This window comes from Lates calcarifer, linkage group LG21 (genome assembly GCF_001640805.2).
Source record: "Lates calcarifer isolate ASB-BC8 linkage group LG21, TLL_Latcal_v3, whole genome shotgun sequence".
Taxonomy (NCBI): domain Eukaryota; kingdom Metazoa; phylum Chordata; class Actinopteri; family Centropomidae; genus Lates; species Lates calcarifer.
Window position 1 is genome coordinate 22,708,933 of NC_066853.1, and position 12,102 is coordinate 22,721,034.

The window sequence follows — 12,102 nt, forward strand, 5'->3', positions numbered from 1 at the left end:
CTGTATGGAAAGATATGGCAAAAAATGCATTCACTTACGGATTTTTAAAATAATGTACAGCACGTTAAAAAAAAAAAAAAAAAAAAATTTCAAACAGCTTCTTTCCCATGACTTCAAACTCCTACACAATACCTGTATTGCTTGAACAGTATTTTACCTCTCTCTGAGTCTTGTCAAAGCTGTTTCCTGTTTCTGTGTTCTCCTCCTCTTCATGTAGAAACAACCTCTGTTCACACTCATTTTGCAAGGTTTGATTCGTGAGGAGGTGGAGCTATTGTGGTTTCTGTCACAGTTACAATCATTCGTCTGCACTTCTGCATTTCTCACAGAAGTGAAACATGTCTAACGTGACCGTGGGAGAAAATGGAACGGTATCTAATATGTGGAACCCAACATACGCTCTAGTTTTTGGATCTGTTATGGTACTGGGTCTGCCTCTCAATGCTGTGGCACTGTGGATTCTGTTACGTCGCCACAGCCTCAAATCCACCAGCGCTGTCTTCATGGTCAACCTGGCAATCTCAGACCTGCTGCTCGTCATCTCTTTGCCCATGAGGGTCTACTTTTATGCCACGGGCACCTGGCCGCTGAACAATATGTCATGCATTTGGATTACAATGCTCTTTCGCAACAATATCCGCTCTAGCTCCATCTTCATCACCTTCATCAGCATTGACCGGCTGCTGGCTGTGGTTTATCCTCTGAGGTCCCGCCATCTACGAACCTCGTCCAAGGCCTGGAGAGCTGTTGCACTCATTTGGCTGTTTGTGGTGCTGTGGAACATCCCAGAGAGTGTGAACTTTGCAAGATTTTTAAACAGCACAAATGAAAAAACCTGTTTTGAATTTGATCACAAGCTAAAGCCAACATCAATAACTTATATTCAGCCTGTGTTAGTCCTCACCATGCTGGCAGTCAACATTGTGTCCACGGCTCTGGTGTCCTGGACTCTACACAGACGTCTGAATGACTCTGCAAAGATCAGCAACAAGGTGAATGTCATGCTGATTTTTGCCATGAACTTGATGATGTTCCCTGTATTTTTTCTGCCTGTGTCATTAGCTGTTTTCTTTGAAGAGAGAAGACTCACGGGACTGATATGTCTTGCTAGTGTGAACTGCTGTTTGGATCCGCTGTTGTATTACTTTTCTTTTGATGGCTTCTGGAGTAGACAAGAAGATGTGGACACCTCTATTGCAAGAGATGACAACAGATAGGGACAGGTGGCATTACTAAATAAATAGACTTTAAACAGAATAAGCATTATTTGTTTCTGTGTGGATATGCTATATAAAGATCACAAACTGGAAAACTGAACATGATATATATTTGATAACATTTTCAAATGAGCCTATAACTATTATATATTCTATTATTTGTAACATTCACGTTGTAAATATTGATCACTAGAAATGCATGTTTTGATCTGATGCTAGGGATACGATTTTTTTTGACCAGATTTAGGTTACCGTAATTGTGTGATTATCTTTCAGTGGTTGTTTGTTCCCCTGCATGTATGCATGTATGACGCACATCTGATGTTTCGGATCTGTTAATAACAACAGCTGTGTGTGTCAACCCTGGATTCTCAGACATGTTGGCAACTTGTATTGAAAACAGAAAACAAAAGTTGTTGACTATGGATATATCTTATTTAACTGACCTGTTGTTGATACAACACAAAAAGGCAAGAAAAAAGAAAGGCAAATAGCCAAAAGCAGTGGTATACTGGGAATTGCCTTGATTCAGTCTATGTAATGTAAAATCTGAAATTAAATAAAAACAACATTGCCATTACTCATACTGCACACGAGTGAACTTAGTTCACTCAATCTGACAAAGGATGTTCTATAAATGTAATATTATGTTTAAATATTATGTTTAAAAATTATGTTTAAAAAAAAACTTTAAAAGTGCTCTGTAGAGTTTTCCACTAAACTAACAAAATGTAAACATTCAGTGTTCCTTATTGAAATTTACATTCTGTATCCTGGCTTTCTGACAGGTGTGTTTGATGCAAGTAAATCTTTTTCAAGTATGTTTCGGGTTGTCCAGTGTTTTTCTTGTTTTCAGTCTTTACTGCCTTTGATAATGCCCTACTAACTGCCAACTGTTGACGAGTGGTAACGTATGAAATCAATGTAAACCGCATTACCCACATGCCTATGGGTGTGTGGGTGCATGCTTATGCACATGCAAACCAGGGATTCGCATATGAAAAAAATGTGTCTATTTCTGGATATTCAGTGTGTTGCACTGAACACAACAGCACACGCGCACACACGCGCACACACGCGCACACACACACACACACACACATGTGTGTGTGTGTTTGTGTGTGTGTAGTTAAGTAGTAAACTTTCAGTTTCTGGATAAGGCATTAACAACATTATTTGGTGCTGTCTTGTGTGTGCCTTTGGTTATAAATCCTGTAATGCAGCTGAGGCTGTTGTGCTTTTTGTCAGTGTCTCATTTCAGAAGCCAGCAGCCCTCAAGTCCTATAAGCTTTGCCAAATGGAGGGGCATCTGCATATGCCTGTAGCAAATTGATCCAAAAAGGATCTAGATTTGAAGCAATCCAGACGTAATATCTGGAGGTACACTGTGGGGATTTGTTGTTGACAGTTATGACACTCTACATCAGCTAAGCCCACTACATGATCATCTGTTCCTGCCCTGCCCCGCCCCCAACACCTCCCTCACACATACTCCTTTTTTTTTCTTGTCTCTTAACTAGGCCACTGATGGAACAAAACCAAACCACACAAACCATTCGTACACGATGTTCATCCTGTGCAGCAATTCATATGCTTAAGCTGGCATTTCATCCCACCGCCCTCTAACTGTGGTGTGAACTTTCGCTCTTTCACTTGCAACACACACACACATTCCTGTTAATGAATGGGTGCCATTATAAAAGACAGTTATTTGTTTAATTTGTTTAATGCCATGCCTTCCAAATAAACTCAGGTCATCCACAGTGCTGCTGCTGGCCAGATCTTTGCTTTACCATGACCCTTCATAAATTGGAGACCTGTTTGGACTGGAGGTGGTTTCCTCCCTCGGGCAGCTTCATATATGTTTAATGTGACCTTTACCTGTGCCCTCTGCTGGGGGAAGCTGAATGCAGAGAGGATGAACAGAAAAGACCCAGTTCCTCATACAACCCCGCCTCTGTGTTGATTTTTAGCTATAATACACTGTAGTACTGCAGTCACTGTTTGTTCAGTTTCATCTTGACTGTGCTGAGGCCATAAAGTCAAATTAATTTTAGCTGCTGATTTTCCCTCAACACCAAACAGCCTGTGAGGTTTTATTCAACATTTAGTGGATTGCTTTTTTATGTGGTAGAAATTTGCTTGATTTGTAGTTACTGGAAAATGTTTGAGGTTTAGAACAAAAGTGTCCATGTAGCTTTCCATCCATGTCTGTATTTGTTCAAATTCAGTTTGCATGACTCTGAATTACCTTTCATTTATGTGAGTGTGTCTGTGTGTTTATCAAGGTCAAGTGCAGATTTGTTTAGAGCTCTCCGTCTGTAAGTGACAGATATCGTAGATGTGGAGAGGCGGGAGAGTCTTACTGTGGCATGAATGTGACTGCTAAGACCTGTCACAGTCAGATGACCCTCTACTCCCTAGGTAAAAGCAGAAAATACACACATTTCTGTCTATCTCTCTCTCTCTCTTTCTGCCTTTTCTTCCTCTTTTTTTGTCCTTTCCTTAGTGCATGCACACAAACAATAATATTCACATAAGTACACTACCAAAAAAAATAAATAAACAACCCAGGTATATTCAGGTCTGCAAGCATTTCTGCCAAGACCCACAAACAAGCCTGTTGTACTGCGGCCAAGTCTGCCTTGGACCAGAGGAGAACTGCTATTCAAAGACAGCAGCAGCTTTGGTGACTGTGGAGAGTCAGGCATCACAAAGAGCCAAAAAAAAAACAGTGCAGAGAGAAAAGAGGGACAGACAAAACCAAATGGTGAGCTACTGAATGGACAGAGGAGACACCAAAGAGCAGAGGACCAACAATCCTCCAGCATCTGAGGCCTTGAGAGAACCCAGAGATCATTTGACAGAAATGTGCAGGGGGCCTCAATACGGCACAAGGTTGCAGTGAAAATTCATATTAAAACAACGTCTATAGAGGGCTGAATCCCAATCACTGAATTGCAGTTTTGATTGAAAATGTTTTGCTGTTTATCCACAAGACATAATGAATTCAACATTCTCAATCAAAACCAGATGTTATTTGGATTCTGCATTTTCTTAACAGTGTGTGACCTGAATGATTGAGCTAAACCTGCTGACATAAAGTATTATGACAACCTTAAAATCCACATGACTAGAGTTTCAGCAAAAATGGGCTGAGGCAGGAAGAGTTGGTGAGAAACAGCAGCTAAGCTGGTGTGAAGCTGTTTGCTCAGTTGCATCAAGCCTAAACATAAATTTACAGTACCTGCACATTACAGTACAGGCATAATTACTTTTACTTTCGTTTTACTGTTTATAATCGACATCAATACAGTCATCATCTATCCAACACCAGAGAGAAAATATTTCATGACATAAGCTCATTCACTTTCTTGCTGAGTTGGATGAGAGGATTGAAAACTAACTGACATGTTATATCTTGTTTGTTCAATACAAAAACAGAGCACAAAAAGTTGTGACTTTGTGGGGGATTTATGCCTATGTCAACAATATGGTGATGATGAACAGGCTGCTGTCTGTGGCTTCACATTCAGTGTGAGTGGTGGCCTTATCATCTCTTGCCAAGAAAATGAATGAGAGAAAACTGTCAAACTTGACTCGACCGTTAACTGTGAATACGTTTACTGCATGCTATAATGTTTTAAATTCTTCACTGCTTCATCGTTTGGTTTCCATTTATTTCTGTACAGTGTGAAAATCATTTATACTCTTAAAACTTTCTTGAGTAATTCTATTGACTGCCTGTGAAAAGCTTTAACTACTCATCTCAGTTTATCTAAACATCAAGTCTGTATTGACTGTTGCTGTTAATTTTTAATTTGACGTCTGAATTACATGACCTCATAACGATTATATAACTGACAGAAAATATTTAATTTAGCAGTGACAGATTTCACAATTTAGAGCAAGCTAAAATTATTGTAGAAATGAATGGAAGCCAAGGAAGGGTGATGTTTCAGATGAAGAGACGAGAGGAGAAGAAGCAGAGAGCAAAAATTAGGTTGAGTAAGACCAAACTAGAAAGAAGAAGAAGAAGAAAAAAAAAACAAGCATATGTTTTGAATGTGAATTTTCATTGTCTGACTGGGGAGAAAATAATATTTGCTTTTATAGTTTTCAGTAGGCTAATGGGATTGAGAGATGTGAAAGACTTTGAGCAGATGACAACTTCTGGCCCAGTTCCTGCCAGTGAGGCGAAGCAAAACGGGGCCAGAAGGCATTCTCACAGCTTCAGACCTCTGCATGATGTAGGCGGCATCAAAGCGGCGCCACGACACTTCCTCAGAAAGAGCCGGGGGGAAACGCCGGGGGGATGATAGTCTATCTCTTCGCCTTTCTCTACCTCCTCTCATCCCTCCCCTCCCCTGCCTCCCCTGCCCCGTCCTCCCCTCCTCCTCCAGCCCGAGCCAGCTGTCAGTGGGAGCATGCGGAGGCACTGCACTCTGTCAAACACACTAACAGGAGAGCGAGGGTGGAGAGGGGTAGATAGATAGATCTGAACGCGGTTACAGTAGAGTGATTAGGCCACGTATAGAGTCGAGGAGAAGACGGAGGCATCGGGAAAAACAAAAGGGAGGGCAAAAGGGAAGATATAGGATGGAAGATGGAACAAATAGAAACACAGGATCACTTGAGTCAAAATGACCTTTCAGCTGAGGGACAGATAAGAGGAGGAGGAAGGTGTCAGTTGATTGTCCGAAGGCACAAGATGGAAGAGGAGCTGTCTCGTGTCCAGGAGCAGCATCAGACAGGAAGGAGACTGACAGGAACAACAGCAGGGAGCCATCTGGCTGGGACCTGCTCTGCAGTCTCAAGATGAAATGTATCCCTTGGGAAAGAAAAAACATTAGATTTTAACGTAAAAGTCTAAACACATTTTCCACAAGCTAATGTTCAAACATTCAGATGGACCCTGCTATAAGAGACACATAAGGCATTCACTTCTCTATGATTATACGCCAAATAACAACACAATGGACCATTGGCTTCAGCAATGAAGGAAGATGGCTTTTCTATTCTCTCCATGTGTTCAGTAAATGATCAAATTAAGATGCATGAGTGTGCTTTTCTATCTGTCACACTTGCTGTGCACAGAGCGATCTCCACCCAGACCTACTTAGCTGAGAAAAAAGGAGAGATGGTGTGTGTGTGTCTGTGCAACAGGATTCTTGGGTGTATTCCTCATAGGAAAGATAAAAGCAAAAAAAAGTACTTTAAACTATCATCTACATGTACTATATTGTTGCAGCTCAACTATATAGCAGTGATGAGACATGAACATTATATTGTGTTAGATAGTGCTATATTGCATAGACAACCACATTGTGTCCCCGCTCTACCTTGACCATTCATAACACCTACTTGCATTGTCAATTATATAGTATTCTGGGTTCAATGATGCTGCTATCCTCTATCTGTAACTCATAAATCTCAGCTAAGTGCCTGAGATGTAGCATACATTAGATTATTGCTGAATGTAAGTCTGCTTAGTGACAAAAGCTTCTATATGTTCCACTATGTGAAATGCCACCCAGGTGCACTGAGGGTGACTCATTAGCGCTGTGGTGCTCTGCAGCAGTGGATCATAAATGGATGTGGAGAGAGCCCAGGGCAGCCTTGAGATTTTGCTCAAGGAACAAAAATCAATAGGAAACAAAACTATTACATCTACTTTATTACAGCCTGATGAATTTATGATCAGACTTTCTTCCCAAAGTTTATCTAATTTCCAGTGCTGCAGGCCACTGTCATGCTTCTGTTTTACGAGAACACAATGCACTCTGTGACATTTTTAGGTTGTTAGTAGTTTGGACAACCTTAGAGTGTCCTTGTGCCTCAGCACCAAAAAAAGCTGACTTCTCTACATACAGCGGTGCTTCGGAAAACATCTTATTTATATATTCCTTGTTCATGCTTTAGTTGTTGTGGGAGGAGCAAACTGACAGCTCTCACTGCACGTTATATATTTATTACCCTACACTGTAATCATCAATTTAAAATTAATATCCTCATCTTCTTCGTATTGTTTCCATCATCATTTAGCAACCTACACAGCAAATGGTCTCCTATAATGTGTGCCACTAATATCTCCCAAAAGTGAAATCCTTACAGGAGACAAATAGAATTGCACATTAAACTACTCAGCCAGGTTAGATTGCCAAACACACACGGCGTGAGAAAAACTTTTTTGTTTTTTCCCTCTGCAGTCTGCACAGACAGACAGACACAGTGTGATATCACATTAGTATCATAGCTTGCAGTTCACTATTCCCAGGGCAATGGGTACAGTAGCCTAGTGGGCATAATGTGTGAGAATAATGAAAAAGCATGGAAAACCTCGAGAGCAGGGCCGGACCTCTAACAAAATTGGCCATTTGCAGCAGGTTGTAATTTTGAAAATAGCTTTGATGGAAAAAAGTGAAAGTATTTTGCCTGATGCAGCCTGGTCACTGATATAGAAAGTCATTTTAAACTCAGAAAATAACTGGGGCCACTGAACCCCCCAGGTGACTTGCCCTGCTAGATTAAGATTAGTTATTTCGTGCACAGCTTTTCTGTGTTACCATATTTGTTTTCACTGATTAATGGCTGTAATTTGTAGAAGATCTGTGGCGCAGCTGTAAAGCCTTGAGGAATATATTAGCTTATATTGCATATCCTTAAATGCTCTATGGAAAAGCAACATTTTATATCATAAGGAACAATATATTAAATGGGGGATTTATTGTTGTACTGTTATGTAATGTTAAAGTAATGTCATTCTAATCACTAAATTATGCTCTAACTATATAGTTGAATTCTAATATTTGTAATACTGCTTAGGCCCCCTGAGTGTCACAGCACCTCAGTTTGAGAACCATGGCTCGATTTCACACTTGCTCTTTTGTACACGAGCCCAGGAAAGCCTCTTTGTTGACTAGACACCACTTAGGTCATTTCCCACTGAAAAGAAGCCCAAATTTAATTTCATCACTAGATGGTGTGGATTCAAATCTGTGCATTGTCATCTGTTTGTATTATTTTCTTTTCTCCCTCTAGATAACGCTGGCAATATTTTCTCTGCCTCCCAGAATAATCCTTAACCAGGAGAGATAGTCCAAGAGAAAAGTTCCTTTGAGATAGGGCTACTCAGGAAAATTGAAAAAGTTATTATTAATCCTACTGCCCGGGACCAACAAATACACACATGCACACACTCTCATGCATGCCAGCAACACACGCCCACACACTTCTCACAGACAAACTGAGAGAATGAAGTAAGGATCTTTCCCTCCCTTACCACGAAACACAGGAAACAGCACAGTTACCTGTGGGAAAATGAACCATGTTGCTCTGGGATTTTTAATTCTGTTGCATATTTCAGAAAACAGTGGCAATATTTGAAATTTCAGATGCAGACTAAAGACTTTCTCTATGATAATATGAATCCCAGAGTAAATGTTTTAGCGTTTCATTTCTATTAAAACCTGACTATCTATCTCTGCCTACTTTTCCTATGAAGGCTAAGACAGAGTCCTCAGGCTGAAAGCAGCTGAAATCATTTAGTCTAGAAATATCACTGTAAGAAATTCAGAAGTGTTGCTTTTTCACTGCAAAGGTGAATCAAAAAGAAAATAAAACAGTTTCATAATGACAATACGTTGGCACAACTACAATCACATCCTGAGCCAAGTAACAAACAATACTGCAGTATTCAAATTACTCATGTATCTGTGGTACTTATTATGGATGTACAGTCATTTAACTGTATGGCTTTTTTTTACTCTTGCATTCTGCTCATCATAGTATTACTGTACACTATTATAATATGCACTTAGTGTTCTGTAGTGACTTTATAATGACACCTTTATGGCATTTTAACTCTGCTGTTATTTTAAACATTTACAAGCTGAAACTGTTTAATTCACAATACAAGCATGACAGCAGTAAGGCTTTCTCTAAACATGTAATATCTCATATGTTTTTTTTTATTTAAGGACTTGTTAAAGGAGTCAGTTACATTAAGACAAGGTGGTTAATGCTTTTCAAACTATTGTTTTCATTATGGATTCCTCCTCAGCGTGGCAGGCTCGTGATAAGTTGGAGTGGGCTGGGATGCTCCAAAGAGATAGGTGATGGGAGGAGGAGAGAGGGGAGGGCGGAGGATGGTAGAGAGAGAGAGTGAGAGAAAGAGAGGGAGAGGGGAAAAAGCGCCTGAATCAATCTCTCTCCTCCCTGTGACGTCGCTCGGTCTCGTCCCGGGGTGCGCTGCTCTTTGGTCCCGTCTCAGCAGAAACCACTTTAGTTGCTGCCTCGACTGTCCACTTCAACCTACGGTGCGACGCGCGCGGTGTGGTGCGGTGCGGCGAGGTGCGTTTGTGGGTACCCGGTGTCCTTCTACTCCACGCTGCTCGTCTTGTCCCACATATCAGTGAACTGTTTCCACACTCTGCTCGAAGAGATAGGAGAGAACCTGAGGCGCTGAGTAAGAAGGAGAGGGCGGAAAGGAGAAGGAGAGAGAAAGACAGTGGAAGAAAGAGGAGGAGAGAAGAGGAAAGAGGTCTCCGTAGTCCCCTCTCCCTCCTCGGGCTGAACCTCCGCCGAGAAGATGCTGAGAATAGCCGGCGTTTTGGCTGTAGTGGCTCTGGCGTTGAGCGCTGCTCACACCAAAGGTACGTGGGTGAAGGGCAACTTGCTTTATGTGATGCGCATCTGCGAGTACGCTACGGCTTTTCTTATAAGTAGATGTGGCCGGGGAGGCTGTGTGTGTGTATGGAAAGTAATGTCCATCTGATACAGATAACTGATTACTGAGGCCGTGTGTGTGTGTGTGTGTGTGTGTGTGTGTTTGATATTCTTTCATGAAGAAAATGATGATTTTTCTCTTGGACTTGTGTAGATGGAACACTACATTACTGTATAACTGTACAGCTCCTAATAGCACTTGAGTGTATTTGTTTTATGTGGCATTTATACAGCAGTTCTACGGAGACTTGTGTTTCTGTGTGTGACTTCCTCTTATAGCCTGTTTTTTGGGTTAATCTCATGTGACATCACTATAATATTGAGTTCGGGATTTGCAGTTTTGTTTGTACGTGGCTTTTCTTATTTGTTGCAACATAACCAATATTCTTTCTCGGGAACTGCATGTAGGAGAAACATTGTGTAACATCGTTAGATGTTATGGGACTGTTGGTCTTCACTGTTAAGATCTATTTGTGACTAATAGGTAAAGATAGGTAGGAGGAAAGTGGAGCAGATAATCTGTAAAGTCCTTCTTTGTGTCAAAATCTGAAAGCATTTGAGGTCTTCCAGTGCCTTTAAACGTATTTGAAATTGATTATAATTAAAACAGTGGTGTTAATAGTGCACATGTGACCCATAATTAGCTTACTGTGGATTTAAGAGAACACCCACTTAAAACAGAATTTACACAACTCAGTTTTGGACAGACTGACTACCAAAGCTATCAAAAAAAAGTAAAGGTCATCATATCTAAACAAATCTGAAATGACTGTGATGGCTGTGAGTACAAACGTGACAGCACTCAGATTGTGGCCATATTTTCAGGTTCATACTTGTTAGCGCTGCAATTAAAGTTCAGCTTCTGCAGGCTTTGTTTTTACAGAATAAAAGCTTTAACAAATTGTCCCAAACTTTGATGAAGGCATGTGAAAATGTGTGCATTATTTACATTACGTAAATTAAGCATGGGTTGGATTTATCTTAGATTAATTCATAGCTCATTAAAATTCCTAAACACGTGACAAATAATCCCCAAATCAACATATCTATAATAATGACATCCAGATGTCATAAATGTGTGCCATACTGTTAGCAGTTTTGCCTCTGCACTGAGCTAATTTTACGTCTACCAGTTCCCCCATTGCAGCGGGGACCGCTCAATTCTCTAATGCGCCTGGCATGTGCCGTAGGTGAGCGGGTAAATACGGCAACAGGTTTGTGCTAATCAACTCCCTGTAGACCGAGGCTGGCTTTTTACACAGAGAAATAACAAGGTGACACCTGTCAGTTTCATCTGGCAGCCGAGAGACACCACAAGTGTAATAAACTGTTCATCCTCCTTACCTCCTGACACAGGAAAGAGCCTCCCTGCTGGCCGGCTGGCTGTAGCTGCAATCTTTGTTGTGTGTGGAAGCAAAACATATGCTGATAGACCTGCTGCAGGCCATGACCTGGCTCAGAGGTCAAGCCTTTCCTTATGCACTTTTATTTTAATGGGATTTACTTGCAAGAAGCAGTGGGATAACTATCATCTGCTGTTTTCAAGGATCTGAGTGTTTGCAATTTCATGCAGAGACTGCTTGTTACCTGTTTGGGGATGCTGCCTGTTCTTACACGTAACTCTACATACATGTTCATATATGTAATACAACAAGAAACAACAGGATAGCTGCATTGTAAGGCATGGTTTGTTATTTTTTGTATCTAGAGCTTGGCTGTGAAGTAAACAAATTACTGCCAAGTCAGTGGGGGTGGAAAAACCAAGCACACCATGGTTCTAATTGATTCCCCAGGGCCACTGTACAGTGCAGTTAAATCCAGGAGAAAATTAAAGTGTATTGTCTGCCGGTTCTGTCTGTCTGCTATCTGTTGCTACACTGACCCTTGCTTCCTTTCCCGTTTCCTGTCACAGTTGGCAGGAAGCAGGACCACCTTAGAAGCAACAAACCTAAAATAATTTCCCATTTCTTACTCCTATATCTGTTTCTCCATTTCAGTTTTTGAAATGACAACTGAAATAGCGCAATTCATGTCAAGAGGATCCACCTCCGTAGCGCCGATACGTGAAGCTGTTTTCCAGATAACTTTGAAGCGCCGCTAACCCTGTCAGTTTCTATTTAGCCACCATTTCATTCCAGGAAAGCGTGGACGTGCGACT

The 12,102-nt window shown here is 41.0% G+C and overlaps 2 protein-coding genes across 2 annotated transcripts in view; both read left to right on the forward strand.

Annotated features, from left to right (window-relative positions):
* The first annotated feature begins 226 nt into the window (after positions 1–226).
* LOC108888162 (lysophosphatidic acid receptor 6) lies at positions 227–2,038 on the forward strand. Its single transcript, XM_018684001.2, has one exon. It carries the CDS (start codon positions 339–341, stop codon positions 1,215–1,217), a length of 879 nt encoding a protein of 292 aa, XP_018539517.1. The 5' UTR covers positions 227–338; the 3' UTR covers positions 1,218–2,038.
* A 7,333-nt stretch (positions 2,039–9,371) lies between these two features.
* Positions 9,372–12,102, forward strand: part of LOC108888214 (calsyntenin-2) — a 233,152-nt gene continuing 230,421 nt past the window's right edge. Inside the window, exon 1 of the mRNA XM_018684112.2 lies at positions 9,372–9,871. Within this exon, the coding sequence (XP_018539628.1) occupies positions 9,808–9,871 (64 nt within the window). The 5' untranslated portion in view covers positions 9,372–9,807. The remainder of the gene's footprint in view (positions 9,872–12,102) is intronic.

Excerpts from the sequence above, each read along its gene's own strand:
- LOC108888162 (XM_018684001.2), top strand. The coding sequence starts at position 339 with ATGTCTAACGTGACCGTGGGAGAAAATGGAACGGTATCTAATATGTGG.